At 34.1% G+C, this 19,608-nt stretch overlaps 2 protein-coding genes across 3 annotated transcripts in view; one reads left to right on the forward strand and one right to left on the reverse strand.

Moving 5' to 3' along the window:
- LOC150104774 (uncharacterized) overlaps positions 1–19,608 on the forward strand; it is a 334,262-nt gene that overhangs the window by 290,683 nt on the left and 23,971 nt on the right. The window lies entirely within an intron of this gene.
- The window catches only part of LOC150104775 (leucine-rich repeat-containing protein 59-like), a 142,029-nt gene that overhangs the window by 19,564 nt on the left and 102,857 nt on the right, over positions 1–19,608 (reverse strand). The window contains exons 5-6 of the mRNA XM_090395347.1: positions 10,323–10,505; positions 126–179 (exon numbers count right to left, since the gene is read on the reverse strand). Of these exons, the coding sequence (XP_090251473.1) occupies positions 126–179; positions 10,323–10,505 (237 nt within the window). The remainder of the gene's footprint in view (positions 1–125; positions 180–10,322; positions 10,506–19,608) is intronic.

Below are 19,608 nucleotides of genomic sequence, written 5' to 3' on the forward strand. Positions count from 1 at the left end.
GCATGTGGTAAATAACCATTACTTCAGTTTTTCTTGATAATTATCTTGATAATTAGCTAAACAGTGTCCTATACACTTAAAATATTAACTTTTTTAAAAACAAATTACTTGAACCAGATACCTACATGATTTATTTATTGCACTTTTATGATGTGATAAATCTCCATTCTTTTCAGAACCTAAGGACAAATGATTAAACATCATTAACAATGAATTGCTATTAAATTTGACTGACTTGCAAGTATGCTGTATTATGAACTAAAAAAATTTTAAAAAATACATTTAAAATTTTCTTTAACCAAAAATTGTCATAAAAACACAGACATAATTCAATCACTTGTGAGACTGCACTCAGTAGACAAAATTAACTGATCAAAGATTGTTAGTTGTGAGTGCTAAAATAAAACAAGATCCTTCATCAGCAGTCATAATCAAATAGAGATTACAGTTCTGAGATCAACTTAATATTATAGTCCCATAATCCTGGAATTTCTAAAATTTAATATTCATAATGCATGTTCCAAATTAGCAGAACTTTACATTCCAATAGGTAAGTAAATTATCCCCCCCCCCCATGACAATCATAATTCTGATTATACTCTGTGTGCATGTGCATTTCTCTGGAAAAACTGTTGAGTGGAATATTAAACCTAGGTAGTACTGTAAAGATTTATAATTAATATTAAAATATTTCAATAACTGGGATAATGCAGTGCCCATGAGCAAATGTCAGTGTACTGAAAGCTGTTTCTAAAAACCTACACCGCTATAAACTAAGAATTTACAGAAATGTAGAACTTGAGACTATTGTGAATACACATACCTTCCCTTCAGTTATTTTTTTGTTAGAAAACAAAGAAATTTTTCAATCTGGATGCCAAGAATACTTCTGGTTGCAATGGTATTTTTTATGGTTCTAAAGGCTTTTAACCTACAGTTGACTCCAGTTTTCCTTTTACGTTCTCCTAATTCAGTTATTTATACTGCAGATCGAAAACTAGGCCCGATTAAACTTATTTCAAAGAACAAATCAACTTATTGCTCTCACTTCAATACCTATGGGGGAAAAAAAAATCCTTAACAGTCAACTTCTGTGCTATCTGGATACCCCTCAAGTAATACATGATGTCAATATTAAGTAATTCTGCCACTAACAATTAATAGGAGTTGCTTATGTCACTCTTTGGAGAAATACCATTGAGTTTCTTCAACCATGGAAATATCTGAAGAAACTCAAATGGTTGCTTTGATATCTCAGATATTCAATTGTATTTGGTACTAAGGTATTAAATAAGCTCCCATCATATGGTTTGTCTTCTGACTTTTATAACTGGGTTGCCACTATTCCCTCTTCTGCTGCAAATTAAGTGTGGGGTTGGATGATTCTTCACTGGCAAACTTTCCATCTAATGTTTGAGCACCACAAGACTCTTCTTCAACTATCCTCTTCAACAAAACTTTTAAAATATCTACTTCAGATTTCCAAAATCTTCAGTAGTTGTTTTGATGATCTTGTTGATTTCAATGCTAGAAAAATTCAATCCTGACATTTCTTGCAAAAGTTCACTCTAAACTTTATTAACTTTATACAGATCACACGCACACACTTATCCACCCACTTAATAATGTTCTCACATCTGGGATGATGTCCCTGTGAGCTTCTTGAAATCCATGATTCAGTAAATATAAGAGAACAATTACATTGACTAATTCTTTCACTTTCAATGAAATTCTACTTTTGTCATTGTATTTTCTACTGATTGGTATGTGCACGATTGCTGTTCTGTTCAGATGAATTGGTATCGACAATTCCTCACCCTCCTTTAAATCTACCAAGACAAATGCAGCAATTAGTTATTCACTGCATTTCAATTCTAAACTCTTGCATTACTACTGTGCTACAGAACAGCCTTCTTTTTTGCTATTTCATAAAGAATATCGTCTGATATATCAGTGTGTCCAGATCTAATTGAATGTTTTCTTCTTTCTCAATTTTGTTCGTCTATGGTGATAAATTTGTTTGCCATGCCTCCAGTTAAAAAAAAATAGATACAGCTATGCAAATATTGGTGCCTATAAAGGAGATTTCTCCCCAAATTCTATGAGCTGCCTCAACATGGTGGGAGGGTGAAACTGGATGGAATGGACAAAGCATGCTGAGAGTATCAGTTCCTGTTGGGACCACCCTAGGCTATTCCACCATGCCCAGCTATAAAGCTAGAAGGGGAAATGCAGCAGATAAATTGCAAGTCAGCTGCTTTAGAATGGCCAAAAATCTCTATTTAACAAAGAATCATTAAAGAGCTGCATTGATGCTATTGCATTCAGGAAAGCCAACATGACTGTTTTAGATCACAGGAAATAGTTGAGAAATATACTATATGGTCAACTCAAAATGGCTCTCACCTCCTGACCTTGAATATAATAATAAAATTATTATACAGTAAAAGGAATAACACTTACTTTAAGAAAAACATGTATATTATTTGTAGAATTTCTGGCTAGGTTATCTAGCCATTGTCAATATAGAAAAGAGATAAACGCAATAAGAACACTTAAAATTGCAAATGCATGACAATATATACTATCAGCTGCAGGAGGATAGCTACAGCTAAGACTCACTCTTCATTTTGAGTGACTCTTAGCTTATTTTGCTTACATTTAAGCCTAGGGCTTCTGAGCAAGGAACAGTTTGCAGTGGTGGTGATGTCAAGAGTAGGAACAAGTTCGTATCTACTTGCACTCATTTATACTAAGCATATTCATTTAATTGCTTAATTCACATTTAAGTTTCTATAAGTCCATGGTGTTTTAGAGATATGGGAGAGGTACAATTAATGGATCAGAGATATACTGATGAATTATTGTTATGTGATTTCCATTGGTCAGTGTTATGTGATTTCCAAGGATCTGGAACCAAGAGTGCTGGTGTACTTGTAATTACAATATTAAGAAACACAGGAATGAGATTGTTACTTAGGATGACTTCCCAAAAAACTGGAAAAGGTTAAGGCAATCATTTTTGTTAAGGTGTGGACTATGAATGCGAGTTTCACAACTTTCGTTATATAATCTTTCAAGAAGAAATTAACTTTTGTGTAGGACTTTAGTTTTGTTCCAATGGATTCCATGCCTGGTGGATAAGGCAGCTAGCTAAACCAGACTTAAGACACTCTTGAAGTAAAATATACTCTTTTCCTCCTGATATTGTAAAATTATTCCAAATTTCACAAATGCAAGTTACTTTAGTTGTCAAAACAAATTCTACAAGCAGATGAAATGGGTTGTTTCCTCTACTCTAGCAATTTTATGGAATGTTGTAAAAAGTATATTTTCAATTTTTACCTCCTAAGCCATCTATTTGATATAGATATTTTTGCTGTATGGAACTTTCCTTGTCTGAAATTCATGAATTTCTTGAGAAAATTAATTTGGTAAACTCAAAAATTAAATTTACATTAAGCAGAAGATAACAATCATTTCCCTTTTCTGAATGTTTACATCAACATAACAGCAGTCTATATACTGAGAACCATAGACTGCTGTTATGTTACATTAACATAACAGCAGTCTACAGTTCTCAGTATATAGGAAACCAATTCATGCTGATAAATATATGAATGCTTCTTCTCATCATCATCACCACTGTCAAAAATATGGCATGATTAAAACTTTAGTTCATGTGCACATAAGCTATGTTCTACTGATTTGCTTTTAAATAATGAACTGTCATTTATCATTAACAGTTATAAATACAAAATTAATTGATAAAATAATAATTATTGCCTTTATCCTAAATCCTCTTGCAGAAGTTTCTAGAAATTCAATGCTACATGTTCAAGGACTATCAGAGGAAACCACAAGACTTCTTTGCCAGATTGACTTACAAGTTTCTTTTCATCCAGTCCATAAACTGAATTCCTTTCCAGCCTTTCCAAAAGACAAATAACCTCTCTCTCATATCCTTGAGTTTATGGGATCCCTTGTTCAGACGGCCTTTATTATAGGCAGAGAGGTCATTCTGCTCAGATTCATTTGGAAGAATATTAAGAGTATTGAGTATATTTTACTTCAAGAATCTGATAAATCTGGTTTAGATAGCCACCTTATCCACTATACATAGAACATTAGACTGAAATATAAATCTTTATTGCAAATTATGATAACAATACCAATATAATTTTCAAATGTAATGAAAGTAATTGTCAAAGTTGGAAAAAAAAAACCCACACCATTTATCTCAAAACAAATATGTAAAGTTATAGCCCAACAACCCAGGTTTACAAATAAATGCAAGATTATTCTAGTAGAATCTAGAGCACAATTGGAAACAAAAATTTTGAATAATGCAAATGTTTTGGAATAAAAAAGCAATTGAAGCCAAACAGGAAGAGAGGATGAATTTCAATAAACTTAAAAAATCATACATTTGCAAAGAAATTTCCATATCTTGATAATACAAAGGCAGTAGAATATGGACCTAACATTGGATGGTCAAATATGAATAAAACTAAACAAAATATGGAAAAATAATAGTATTCAAAAAACCTCAGACTATAAAATCATTATTATACCTATTGCATCATATGAAGCTGAGACATGGAGACTCAATAAGAAATAAATAAAATCAAAGCACTCAAAATGAAATGTTTAAGAAAATTACACAGGCTCTCATTAAAATATAAAACAAATGAGCATGTTAAAAATAAATTCAACTAACCAGAACATATCACAGATATAATTCTTAAACAATAATTTAAATGGTTTGGACATATTCAGAGAATGTGCAGAGATTACCAAATAAAGCTCTGACTACAGTCACTGGAGAGACCAAAAAGAAGAACTTGGCTAGTCACTGAAGGAAAGGTCACCATTATCCAGCTTCAGAGATGACAAATGGCTATAGACAGAGCCAGATGGTGACAATTTGTTCATGATGGGGGGGGGGTCATTCACTTGAGTTTATTTAGAAGTCATTTTGACTCTTTATGTCAAATGATATTACATGGAAACATTTAACAGCATTTCAGAGGGAAAAGGATAGATACCATTGGAGGTTATAGTCTGTACTGTATATATTGTGCAACAATTACACATTTCCTTATCCACAGATAGATGAATGGTTAAAAATAACTTAATGACAGGAACTGACTCCTTCAAAAGGCTAGTAAACTCAAACCAAAGGTAATCTGGAAATATATTAGCCATATGCAATTCTGTAGGGGGGGGGGGGCATGCATACGTACACACACACACACACACACTGACGTGTACCCACAAGGGATGTACAGGATATGATAGTACTACCATGAAAAATTTACATTACTAACTTCCTATCTATAATTTTCTTCCAAATCAATCTGTTACCTGTCAAGACTCCAACATTGTCAGATCTTATATTTCTGTCTTCTAAGGCACTTTTTATCATATCAATCTACCTATGTCTTGGTCTTCCTCTGGGTCTTTTTCCTGCCGACCTGGCAGAGAACGCTCGTTTTGCTAATCTTTCCTCTCCCATTCTATTTAAGTGACCATACCACCTGAGATTAGCTCTGCTAACGCATTCCTGGTAATATCCTCGTTTTTAATATGATATTGCCATTGATGCCATCTGTTCATGCCCTTAATCTATCTCAGGACTCTCATATCTGCAGTCTCTAGTCTTTGGTCAAGTGTTTTATTTCTATCTCAGCTCTCAGATCCATAAGTTAAAATTGGTTTAAACACTGTCTTGTATACAGCTAATTTCTCTCTTATTCCATATAAATTTATTCAGTTAACTTTATACCATACTACCAGCTTTATTGATTCTGTTGTCTATTTCCATATTTAATTTACCATCTTCACTAAAAAAATCATGCCTAAGTAGCTGAAATGTTTTACTTGTTCTATATGTTCTCCAATCACAATGCAGTTGATATTTTCAGTGTTTCTGCCTATTTTCATTGTTTTTGTCTTTTTAATGCTGACCTTCACCATATCTATTACAACAGCTATTCAATTTAGTCAGGAATCTTGCAGACTTGTAGTGGATTTATTTAGAAGTATAACATCATCTGCATAAAGCAAAGAGCATACATTAACATCTCAAAGTTTGATATCAGGTTTAATACCACTTTCCTTCATAATGTCATCCATATAAGTAATGAATAACAGAGGGGATAATGTACATCCTTGTCTCACACCAGATTTAACATTAACCCATCTTCCTGTACTTCAATTCTAACTGATGAACTCAAATAAAGACTAAGTATTGCTTGCTTGCTTCTGAACTATGCAGTGCAGCCACTGTAAGAATTTTATACCTCCATGCTTGAGCAATATATAATGCCCCACTGACACCATACAACCGTAGCATTTTGAATAGCTTTTATGAGGGTGGTCTGAAAAGTTCTTGGCCCTGCCCGTAGATGGCAATACTATCTGCAAGATTTTTTTTTCTAAGTTGGTACATCTGTCATAAGCATCCATGTGAAATTGCAAAACATTCTATTAAATAGTTTGTTTTATCTATTTGTTTTATTCTATCAAGTAGCTGTCTGAAGCAAAAGTGTTGTCTGTATCCCTTGAAATGGATAAAAGAGTATCGTGCTATTATAATCTTTGTAAAAGAAATTCATTTGAGGTTTATGGGCACTCTTCTCCTTTGTTTTTGACAATTAAGAAATGAGCTGCCAAGTTTAAACGTGGCCGTACCTGCCTTGAAGGTGTTCCACGTGAAGGACGTCAAAAATGTGTAAAAACACCAGAAATCATTGATCAAGTGCATGTATGGCATTGGATGACCAGCGAGTCAAAGTGCGTGAAATTGCTGAGACTATAGGCATTTCAAAAGAACGTGTAGGATATATTTTGCATGAAAAATTGCATATGAAAAAGCTTTGTGCAGGATGGGTGCCGCATTTGCTCACATCAGATCAAAAACGCACTCGCATGAAAATCTCTGAACAGTGCTTGGAGTATTTTAACAAGAATAAAACTGACTTTGTGCATCGATTTATTACTATGGATGAGACTTGGATTCGCCATAACATGCCAGAATCCAAACAGCAGTCAAAAGAGTGGACAGAAGCCAGTTGCTCAGCGCCAAAGACAAAGTTGGTTCCATCAGCAGGAAAGGTCATGACATCGGTGTTTTGGGATGCTAAAGGCATCAGGGAATATTATTCTGATCTTTTAACTACACTAGACAAAAAAATTCATGAGAAAAGACCCAATTTGCAGAAACAAAAAATCATCTTTCATCAAGACAATGCACCTGCCCACAAAGGTGTTTTGGCAATGGGAAAATTATGGATCTGCACTATCAATTGTAGGAACATCCACCCTATTCCCCAGATTTGGTTCCCTCTCAATTCTAACTGTTCCCAAAACTAAAAAACTCTTCCTTGCTGGTCAGCGTTTTTCTTCGAATCGAGGTGATTGCAGCTGTAGAGGGGTATTTTGCAATCTTAATGAGAACCACTACAGGGATGGGATAATGGTGCTGGAATAAATGTATTAGTTTTAAGGGAGGTTATGCTGAAAAATAAAAATAATTTTGAAATTATAAATTCATTTTTTCATTGTTAGCCCACAAACTTTTCAGACCACCTTCGTACTTGCTGATTTACAACTCAAATAGAAACTACATATTGCTTGATATAATTTCTCATTTACATCATATAACTGGAGCATTTTGAACAGCTTTCCTCTTGTCATGTGTTTTCCAGATCTACAAAACTTAAATATGGATGAGTGTTATATTCCCATGATTTCTCAACTATTTGTCTTAAAGTGAAAATCTGATCCTGACAACCTCTGTTTGGCCTGAACCCAGCTTGTTCTCTTCAAGCTTCTCCTCCACAATTTTTCTTAGCCATTTCTTAAGTATTGCACAAACACTCAGTAGAGAAATTCCTCTGTAAAACTCAAAACCTCACTTACACATTCTTCTTTTTAATACGAAGTTCAATTTTTCAAATCCTCCATATACTCTGGTGTCTTGAACCAGACCTTGGTGGGAAAACATCACTGTTGACAATAATATAATCAACGAGACTTTTCTTATTAGTTGCCTCATGTAAATTTTGTACACATTTTTATGTTGGAACATGGTTAGTATCTAACACCATGATATGTTTCTGATGCTTTTTAATGTTGATGGTGCCAATCTTGATCTCTGCTGATAGTGAGTTGAAGTTTGAATTTGTTCCAGTAGCTGACTTTTTTGCTGTTTTGTCCTGGTTTCCTGGCAAAAAAAACATGGGCCTTGTTTAACCAGGTGATGACCCAGACAGCATGAAATTCCATCATGCTGTACCATCATTGAGTTGTGGTTTAATGAGAATACAATTTAGTTGGTTAAATACCAAATTGTATCAGGCTATCCTCATTTGTTCAGTATCCAGGTAGATAACCAACAGAGTGCACCATGAGAAGGTGAAGATTGGACATCAAGTCAGAAGCTCATGTGGGTTATCCAGCCTTGATCCTTAAGCAAGTAGACTTTAGACTCCTCCCACCCACTGTTTCCTCATCATGAAAAAATTGAAACCAAGTCTTTTCCAATAGAGGAACACTACCATTTCTTCATTTTTTCACTTGTGATATGGAAGCTAGATGAGAACCAGACAATTAGTATATACATTTTCTCTTCCATTGTGACTTTTCCTCAAATGACTAAATTAGCAATTCACTATGCACCACTGAATGCTATACATATCTAGAACAAAGTGGAAGGCATAACTGTAAAAATAATTATGCATTCCACATAATCAGTATCTGTTTCTCAAAGCAAAATATTTATTCCTATATTTTTATTTCCTACAGAATACACAATTCATTTCAACAACATGAAACCAGTATCATTTGACTTTAAAAGATTGATATAATGCTTGATATAATTTCTTCTCAAGTACCAAAAAATCATCTTTCATGTCATTTGAAATGATGTTTCTAAATAAATATGAAAGAAATATGGGAAAAATACAGAATAATTATTTTATTTTAATGCAAAAGATAATTTTCCTTTTCTAAGTAAATAACCTTTTCTAAGTAAATTTCACTGTATTTTAGATCCTGAAGTCCACTGCAGAAAAGGGCAAAATTATAACTATGTGAAGATGAGCAATTGATTAACATAAAGATGCTCACCTTGAATACAGTTTTATGCTACCATGGAGGGGAAGGATCTTTATATACTGCAATCAGAGCTCCATTCTGATTCATTAATTACCTTGTTTCCAGATCTTTTACTTTATGTGAAACAAATATACATACCCTTTTTCACATGACAGATCTTGAAGTAGCCAAACTTGCTGACCTCTGCTCAAGTTAATAATTTAGATTTTCTGATTCCGTTACTGGATGAAAAATTTATAAACATAAAGCATCAGTTATTTTTGGCAACATTCAGATTTTGTACCTTTCTATTGGCTTGAGGAATGTCAAAATATATTTCAACTATTTTTTTTTCTTCTTTCTATTCCCTCTCCCCCAAAATAAATAAAATAAAATAAAAATATATATAGATATAATACAAAATAGTAATGAAACTGAAGAACTTAGGACTGTGCATATCCACATTTTTTCATCATGCTAATAAATAAAAGTTTTCTTTGTATTTTTTAATCCCATACATAAGGGAAAAGAACTGATAGTAGATGTGCCATGTGAAAGTGGGAACTGAGAAAGAAGAAGAAATCTATTTACATATTTATTGAGGAACTGGAGATTACGGTTGGAGGAGGGTTGTTCCAGAAAATACAGACAAATGAAATAAATGAGGAGAAGGAAAAGCAGGTTCACTGTTGTTTGTAATTGTACTGAAAAGAGATGTTAGGCAACTAACTGCTGCTCTTGTTTTTAACAAGCCCAAAAGAAGAAAGTGAAGCAATGACTATGGCAATACTAATAAAAGACGAGCTGAAACCGTGTCTGTGAGATAGAAGGCAAAGTAAGTCTGTGAGAGAGAGAGGAATAATTTATGGGCTGAAGTCTATTTATCTGAATCTATCTTCTGAACAGCATCAAGAAGTTTTAGGGTGTTTTTAGGTACACCATCCCAAATTCTTAGAATACAAACAGTCTAAGGATGGGTAGATTTAGTATTTGGAGAAAAGTCAGTAGCTGGGTCAATGAAAAAAAATGGGTAGGGGAGGGAAATGCCTAGTTTTTTTGAGGCTGAGGAAACCACTGGATGTGGTGTGTTTATGCCAAGAGAAGTTGAAGGTAAATGCTCAATCAGATAGATCTGATTGTCTCTATGATTTGTATATGCTGAGTATATGGAAAAGTGAGCTGAGATCTCTTTTGTGAAGGAAAAAAGAAGTAAAACAAACCTGATATTTTTCCACCCTTGAGAACATCTTCCTTATCTTCCTGTTGTAGTAATTTTTCTTGGTGCAATTTTTGTTCCCTCTGTGCCCTCAATTCTGCTTTGCGCTTTTCTTTTTCTGCTTTCTTCAGTTTCCTTTGCCTTTCAATTTCTCTTTCCTCTTCAGCTCTGCGAATTACTTCCTTCTCTATATAGCAAAAACAGTAAGTTTTCTAAAAAAAAGTTAGCATTTCTCATTTGAAATTTCAAAAATTTAAACTGATCCTTTTCAAGTATTTATACATGCAGTCTACATGAACATACATAAGCAATCCTACAGTGCCTGGACAAAAAAAAAAAAATGGATTAATGGTGATGAATAACAAATTGGTCCACTTGTTTTTTAAAACTATGTTCTATCTGGTACTGCACAGTAATGATTAATTGCAGTTCTTACTTTTTGGAATAATTTGTTTCTAATATGATACATTTAGAGATGTAGCATATATGCTTGATGAGATTAAGGTGTGGAGAAGTGTGATAGCTAGATGGTGTAGGAATGTCCATCCTCTAATAGTTTCTGAACAATGATTTTTTTCTCTCTCCCTTTCTGGCTTGATAGACAACAAGACAGTATTGATTTTATAGGCTGTTCATGGTTAGATAGCAGTTACTATACTTTTGATGGTATGATCATTAAAAAAGCACTGTTGCATATTATCCAAAGCCTCATGTAGTCTTCTAAAGGTTTGGTATTATGATCATTGTGAATTAATAGTAATATTTATTCAACAAATAATGTATCCTTCTGCCAATGCTCAAGGGTTCAAACCTATGAGACTTACTGCAAAAGAAAAGGTTTCTAAGCATCCTGTTTATGCTATGATCAGTGTGGAGTTCTCAATGAAATGGATACTTCACAGAATCAAGGCTGAAATTCTTAGCAATAGTTTACCTACACACAAAAATATTTGAGTAATAGTTTGATTACTCTCGACAACTATTATACAACTCTGTAAACTAGAAATATTCTTGCTATTTCCTGTTTTTTTCTGTTTCCCTCTACTGTTTCCAGAATTTTTCCAGAGATGATAACTGTACAAGTGCACAGAGAGGTTTCATCTCTGTATTTTTTGTGTCCAGTGTGATCTGAATTGTGCATCTTGTATCCAGAATGATGTGCAATTCATGGTTATTTATAATACACTAAAAGTTTCAATGAGATTAATTACAACTTTTCCGCTGCCTAGAAAGTTTATATAAATACAAAATTATATAGAGTAGAACTCTGTTATAATGAATTCCACGGGACCGCATATATTTGTTCGTAATAACCGTTATTCGTTATATCCAAGAAGGTCATAATTTGAGCGAATTAAAAATGTTTTCAGATTTTTCTCAGCATAGGTATATTGGGTAACATACATACATATAAAGAACAAAAATTTATTTTTAAAACTTCACATTTTTACATAAAAATCATCAAGTGTGCTTTGCTTTGCAAAAGACACATATTTCATATGTTTGAAATTGTTCCTCATACTACTAAGATGCTTGAATATGTCATCTGAACTTACAGATCGTGATTCCATAAATCTTGTTAAAATATGTAAAGCACTTTCTGCTTCACACCAGGTAACGATTTTCTCATCGTTGCTATTTTCTTCCTCGGAGTCACTACTACTATTATCTTCTTCTGGTGTATGAGAGATTTGTTTTAAGATTTCAGCATCTGTCGGTATACCCGAAGTTGCGACGCCATTATCAATGTCTATAAAATTATCGATCTCTGTGCACGTTTCAAAATTGTTCAAATTTCGCGCTTTTCTGATAACAGTAAGTTATCCTCTTCAGATTCGCACTCGTATTCCGCAAGACTGGCTTTCTTAAAACAGTTTTGTATCGTAGACGATGACACCAAATTCCAAGCATCGCTCATTAAACGTATTGCATGAAGTACACTGATCTTCGAGTCGTAAGCATTTTCCACAGATTTTTCTCTGCATTCTATCAGTTCCAAGACTAACAGACGACGAAAATGGGATTTAAAACATCTAATTACGCCTTGATCAAGTGGTTGCAAGACAGATGTCACATTCGGTGGCAAAAACACAAGTTTTATGTTTGTTAAATTAGCCACTACAGGATGGGCAGGACAGTTGTCTATCAATAACAAAATTTTCCGGTTTTCACTGTGAAGATTTTTATCCCACTTGCAAATTTCATTTTAGAAAATTGAAGATGTCATCCAGGCCTTCTTGTTCGCTGTATAATCAACGGGAAGTTTCTTTATGTTTTTAAAGTATCTAGGCTTTGCCGATTTTCCAATTACAAGAAGCTTTCTTTTATCGCTACCGGTCATGTTCGCACAAAGTAAAACCGTGAGTCTATTTTTGATAAGTTTTCCGCCAATGCACTTTTCGAAAAGTTTAATTGAAATTGAAAAGTTTTTATCGGGCGTTAAATTATAAAAAAAACCCTGCTTTGTCTGCATTATAAATGTTGTTCTATCCATACCTTTGTTTGATGTCTGACCATACATTATTGATCCAGTCAGAAACAATGTTTTTGTCAATGAACAACACCTCGCCACTTACTTTTGCGTAGACAATATTGTTTCTGTTCTTAAAGCAATCAATTCCACCCATTGTTGCATTTAAAATCGCTATAACCAAGTTGAACAGCAAATTTTTCGGCTTGAACTTTCAGAATTGGTCTGCTAATAGGTAAGCCAACAGTTCTTTGCACTTTAAACCATGAAAGAAGTGCCTCGTCAACATCACTTTTATTACACTTTAAGTTTTTTACACTTCGATAAATTGTTGTCAAAAGCTTTCAGTCAACTCGCGATTCTTCAAATTGTTGATATTGTAGATGGGGACAAACCATACTTTGCTACTATCAGATTTGATTGGCCACTTTTCATCTCCCGTATAATTTCTACTTTTTCAGAAACCAATAAAATTTTCCGTTTGACTCCTGACATTTTTCCACAACCAGAAAATGCCTAAGAACGAAATGCCAGTAAAGGAACGACTAACATGTATTATTCGTTCGTTATTCCCATGAAACGAATTCGTAATAAACATGAAATACATGCATTAAATCAAATGTAATTCAAATATACCTTCAAAATTATTAGTTATAAACGTGAATTCGCTGTAACCGTGATCATTATAATTGAGTTCTACTGTACAAACAAAACATGAATTTTTCAACATAACTGACATTCAAACCTTAATACATTATGCAAATGAAAGGCTCCTAGTATAAATGAACATCAAATGTGAATGTGCCTATAACAGATGCGTGTTTATATTTCTAAGCTTTTGGGCGTGTGTGTGTGTGTGTGTAATGCAAAAAAAGTTGGAAACATTTGTCGCATTCACCCAAGGCCGGATTAAGACCCATAGAGGCCTTAAGCACTTAAAAGATTTTGGGGCCCAATATATATGTAATTCAAAATATAAACAATAATAAACCATAAAATAAATTTTTCTTTTTCAAAATGAAACAAAACTTATAGTAAGATAGAAAATAATGTTTATTTTTGAATACTTCAACTTTATTTAGATTTGAAAAGTTTTCTCCTACTTTTTTTTAATTGCAAAGTCTTTGTTCAGATCCTCAAAATTAATCTTATGTAACACATCTGCTTCTATACTTAGTAGAGATAAGGCATTCAACCTGCCTTATTGCATAGTTGTTCTGATGGGATTTTTAATATACTTCAACTGAGAAAATGAATGCTCAGCTGAGCCATTTGTGACCATTAATGTTAAAATTATATGAAAGGCAATGCTACATTTGGAAAGGCACACTCAATATTGTCTTCTACAATTATTTTATAAAGTTCAGCATGACTGAATCTTGTTGTTACATTTTTTTGTTGCACTGAACTTATGATGCACATATGAAGGAAATCTTGTTTTTACATTTTTTGTTGCACTGAACTTATGGCGCACATATGAGTGAAACTGCTGAAGCTCAGCTGAGAAATTAGTGTTCAAGTCCTCTGGGTAAGCATCAATTAGCTTTTGACAACACCAAGAATACCTTTCAATTTCAGTAGACGATGAAGTCACTGAAGTAGCATTATGTGGCACATCACTTAGAAAAGAAAATCTCTCTGATATTTCTTTGTATATCTCTCCTCTTCTTCTCATCTTAGTTTCAAATTTGTCAACAATTGTGTAAAAGGTGGTGATACGAAATTTATCTCTGGCATTCAGATATACTTCTGGAGCATCTCCATCATTGGGTACCTTCTTTCTGATATGCTTACGAGTTTGAGCTGCCTTGTAATCAACATCTAGTAGCACTTCCTTTGTAGTCGCTTCATATCTTGCAAGTTCATTTCGTGAAGTGCACAATTGGTCAGCTAATGATCCATACAGATCTGCACGTTTTTAAGTTGACATCCTCATTCTGTAGAACTTGGCTTACTCTATGAAAATTTTGCAAAATCTCATCCCAAAAATTCAACATAAAAACGAATTCTAGCTCTTGCATCTTATTTGCAATATTATCTGCTTCTCTTCTAGTGTCTCCCTTTTGTGGCTGGTCTTTGGCTATACAGTCTAACGCTTCTAAAATTTGAAGAAAAGATTTCAAAATTGCTGCTGTTGCCATAGCATGTGCCTTCCATCTGGTATCAGATAGGGATTTTAAGACATTCTCATTTCCAATACAACCTTTAAGAATTGTCCACCGGCTGGTTGAGGCTGAAAAAAAGGTATAGAGCAACTGCACTGTAGAGAAGAAATTAACCGCCTCTTGACAGCAGTCTACAGCACTCAGCCTACCGAATTTAGTGAATGAGCTGCACAGGGGACATATATAGCAAATTTGTTTGTTCCTAAAAATTTTTTGCTGTATCCCCTTATAACGCCCAGACATGTTAGCAGTGTTGTCATAAGACTGACCCCTACATTTCGAAAATTTTAGCTGACAAACTTTACGTAAGTACTGCAACACCTGATTTGCCATTTCCACACCAGTGTGGCTTTTCATTTCCAGAAAGGAAATGAAAAGCGTTCAATAGGCTGTCCATCTTTTAAGTACCTAAGTACAACACTTAACTGGTTGATATGTGACAGATCTGGTGTTGAATCAACTGACAAACTAAAATAATCAGAAGATATTATCATCAACAATAAGCACGTGGACCTTTTGAGCCATCAGTTGAATGAGTTCCTCACAGGTGGCTTTGGACAGATAAGAAGGATTTCCTTTGCCACAATTTCCATATTTTGCAATGTGACCTGCTAAAAATGGATCAAACTGACTTATGAGCTCAAGCAGCCCTAAAAAGTTCCCATTTGGAATGATCCAAATCTTTCTTCTGTTACTCGAAAAGCCAAGCCACATTCAGCTAACATATGAATAACAGCTATGACATGCCTCAGGATATGTTCCCAGTAATCACACTCTTCCTGAATTTGTTTTTCCAACTGTTGTCCCAACCCTACACCTTGTCTGCGAGTTAAGACTATTTAGCATAGTCTCGGTGAGTTGTGCTTTTTTCATGTTGATCAATTACAATAGTATTTCGCCAGTCACTGAACCCTTCTCTTGTAACAAAATGTGAGAAATTTTTAGGAGCAAACAATTTACAAACAAAACATAAACTGATCCCATTGATGGTGAATACAATAACCACTCTCTCTTGTATTCCTCACCATTGGCTTTTGTCCCATTGTCCCAACAAAAAGTTTCTGCGAACAGTATCTTATTGGTTTGCCACTACTGAAATGTCGGTAAGACTCGTCAAATGGCCCATTGTGGTGTTGACAGTCACTGGATCCACAAGAGTCCAATAAGCCATGTCATCAGCAGAGAAATCAAGCCACAACCCTGGATCTTTTGCTATATTTACTTCATCTTTTGCAGACTGAATCATTTCACCACCATCACCATGGCCCACTAAACTTTCATTTTCAGCAATTATTTCAACCTCAGAATGTTGCATCAATATTTGCAGTAGAGATATCAAGAGAATTTACAGACAAAGTGAGGTCAGTAGTGAGACATGTGCTAGATGAACCTGCTTGTGACACCTTGATGATTCCAACATCATATTTTGATTTTGAAGTGATCAAAGTGGCATTCGTGTCCACTTCTGATGACGGAGATTGGCTCTGATCAGGAATTGGTATATAATGTTGTGGAACTTGTGTGAAGAAATCAGTCAGCTTTGCAGTCTTGGAATCTAATTCCAGAGTCTCCTCATTTCTTTTTTGATAGTTTTCACTTTTGTGCACCACTTAACTGAACACGTTTCATCTTGGTTCTTGGGATCTGTTAAATACAGAAATAAAAAGATTATTTTGTTGAATATTAGGTGGCAATCAACACAGTTACACATATCACAGGCAAAATCATACGAACAATTTAATTTTCGGCTTACAGCTGAATCTTGTGCTTTCATGCTTTAATTAACTCTTATTTTACTGGAGTCACACTTCTGCAACAGCTAGGCCTTTTACCAGAGGCGTGTTTCTGAGACAACCATGTGATTTGTTTCATATTTGCTTCTGGAGCCTTTAATTTATTAAAACAAGACCTAAAACTGAGGAAAATAAAAAATAAAATGGTTACGTTAATTATAAAAAATTACCTCATTTGACACAATGGTAGTGCCAGAAAGCATCGTGAGCGATAACACGGTGTAAACAAACCGTCATGCACGTGGTTAGTTTTATTAGGCCTTCTACACATCATTATTTATTGAAACAAAGTAGGTAACAGTAAGAAAAGATAAAAACAATGAAAAACTAATTAAAAGTTAATTTAAATTAAATTAGTCATTTAACTAAAGCAGAAATTCTGTGGTGCCCCCCCCCCTTCCATGATGCCCTAAGCACATGCTTATTTTGCTTAATGGTTAATCCAGCTCTGCATTCACCAGTGCATCTGAAACAGAGATCAGTTTGGGAGTGTAGTATAACAATGCCTATAATCAAAATGCAGAGAAGTAGATAAGGTGGATAACACAATCTGCAATTTGATTATAGGCATTGTTATATAATTATATTATATAACAATGCCTATATTGTATAATATAGGCATTGTTATATATTAAATATAGGCATAATTATATATTATATAGTCATTATATAATATATAATTATATTATATAACAATGCCTATAATCAAAATGCAGAGAAGTAGATAAGGTGGATAACACAACTAAATTATATTATACTCTTCCAACATGCGGCGTTCTTTATGAAGAATTAGATGGTATATCGTTAATTTAATTCATGCAGTTCAAGTCATTGTTTTAAGTTTGCTTCTTGAGTTTGGACTATACTATTTTGGAAGCCTAAATGTTAACATTCATATTACACATGAATGATATCTTTTTCCTTGCTGTTCAAGTTTAGTCTCCCCCCACCCAATTATGCCAAAGATAAGGAGAACATTATATCAGCGTTGGTTTCCAGGGGCAGAAACCCTAGCAAATTCCAGGGGCAGAAACCCTAGCAAATTTATCCAAGTGTAAGCAAACAAAGTTTGTGACTGAAGTATTTTCAGGATTGGGGCAACTCATGGTAAAGGTGGAATAAGTTCTGATCACTTGCCTTACTATTCCATAATGCAAAGCACATCTCCTTGCAGGCATGTATAATGCCATGCATTATGGAAAGAGTCACTACCCAGACCGGTTTCGACCTTTATTGAGGTCTCATCTTCTAATTCTCTTCTCTTCTAAATCCAGAGGTGGTGATACTAAGGTGGAAGTAATGCAGAAGTCATATCACCATATACCAGTTTCCAAAAGGTGTCAACACCTTATTAAAATTCTCTGGATTAGAGATAGTTCATGGAAGTTTTTTTCACTTGGCTATACTACCAATTATATATTTGGTTTAATCCTTTATCCAAGTGTAAGCAAACAAAGTTTGCTCCTGAAGTATTTTCAGGACTGAGGCAACTCGTGGTAAAAGTGGAATAAGTTCTGATCACTGGCCTTAGTATCCTATAATGCAAAGCACATCTCCTTGCAGACATGTATAATGCTATGCATTATGGAAAGGGTCACTACCCAGACTGGTTTCAACTTTTATTGAGGTCTCATCAGTGGAAGCCAGACCCAGAGGTATAGGCAAGTGAAAAAACTTCCATCAGCTATCTCTAATCCAGAGAATTTTAATAACAAGGAGTTGACACCTTTTAGAACCCTCAGCATGCATGCCAAACGTGGCACGCAAACTACTTTTTTCCAGCACACAACCCAGGGGTCACCTTAAAAAATAATTGAATAAATAAATACATATCAATATCTTCGCTGAGTTGTATATTTTAACTTAATAGAATACAATTTTATTAAGTAGAACTATAACAAATAAAAATGCAATAAAGAAACAAACACTATCAACTGTTTTAATAATAATAAATAATAAGAAAATGAAACAAACATCCTATTTCCAAGCCATCTATCTGCGATATACTGATGTGCAAGTTTTGTCCCATTCAGTTGTTGCATCATTTGCCAGGCAGCCAGACATGTCGTGACTCCTTTACCATCATTTTATATTATATTTTTTTTGTGTTTTGTAAAGAATTTGTCAGTTTTCTAAAGTGTGCGCATATATATGTGGATTTGGATTTAACTAAATTGTAAGATTAAAATATAGGTTGGAAGTATTTATTGTCAATTACTATGTTTAATTTATTAGATATAAATGTAAATTTTCTTTACATTGCCATAAACATCAGTTATTGTTAAAGCTATGTGAAATGTATTATCAACATTCAGGATTATGAAGTGTTATCTGCATGTGATTAGATGACATGTACCTTTCCCTTTCATTTGCATAGTAAGCAGGATTTGTAAATCTGTTGGGAAAACATGTTAGTCATCCACTGATAGGTTTTCATTGCATCATACATGAGGAGACTATGTGCAAAAGCTGCCCTAAAGGAACTTCAAGAAGTGATGCAAACAGTAACAAGGTTGTTAATTACATTTCTGCATGTGCTTTGAATAAAAGACAATTTCAGAATCTATTGAATGAGGTGGATTCAGTGTACAGAGGACTAATAATGTACAACTATGTTCATTAGCTTAGTGGAGCTCTTGTTCTGAAAAATTTTTTGAATGCCTCAATGATATAAATCTCTTTTTGACTAATCAACAGTCTTATAACAAAACGTATGACATCGTGTGAGTTTGTAAACTGATGTCTTTTGCAGATTTTTGCAAACATTTAAATGACTTGAACCTTAAACTACAGGGCCCTTGATGTTATGTTTGACGACATAAAGCCATTTGAAATGAAACTAGGAGTTTTTAAGAGGGATAT

This window comes from Typopeltis vanoorti, chromosome 7, assembly GCF_054136105.1.
Source record: "Typopeltis vanoorti isolate ZY-2024b chromosome 7, IOZ_Tvanoo_1.0, whole genome shotgun sequence".
In the NCBI taxonomy this organism is placed as follows: domain Eukaryota; kingdom Metazoa; phylum Arthropoda; class Arachnida; order Uropygi; family Thelyphonidae; genus Typopeltis; species Typopeltis vanoorti.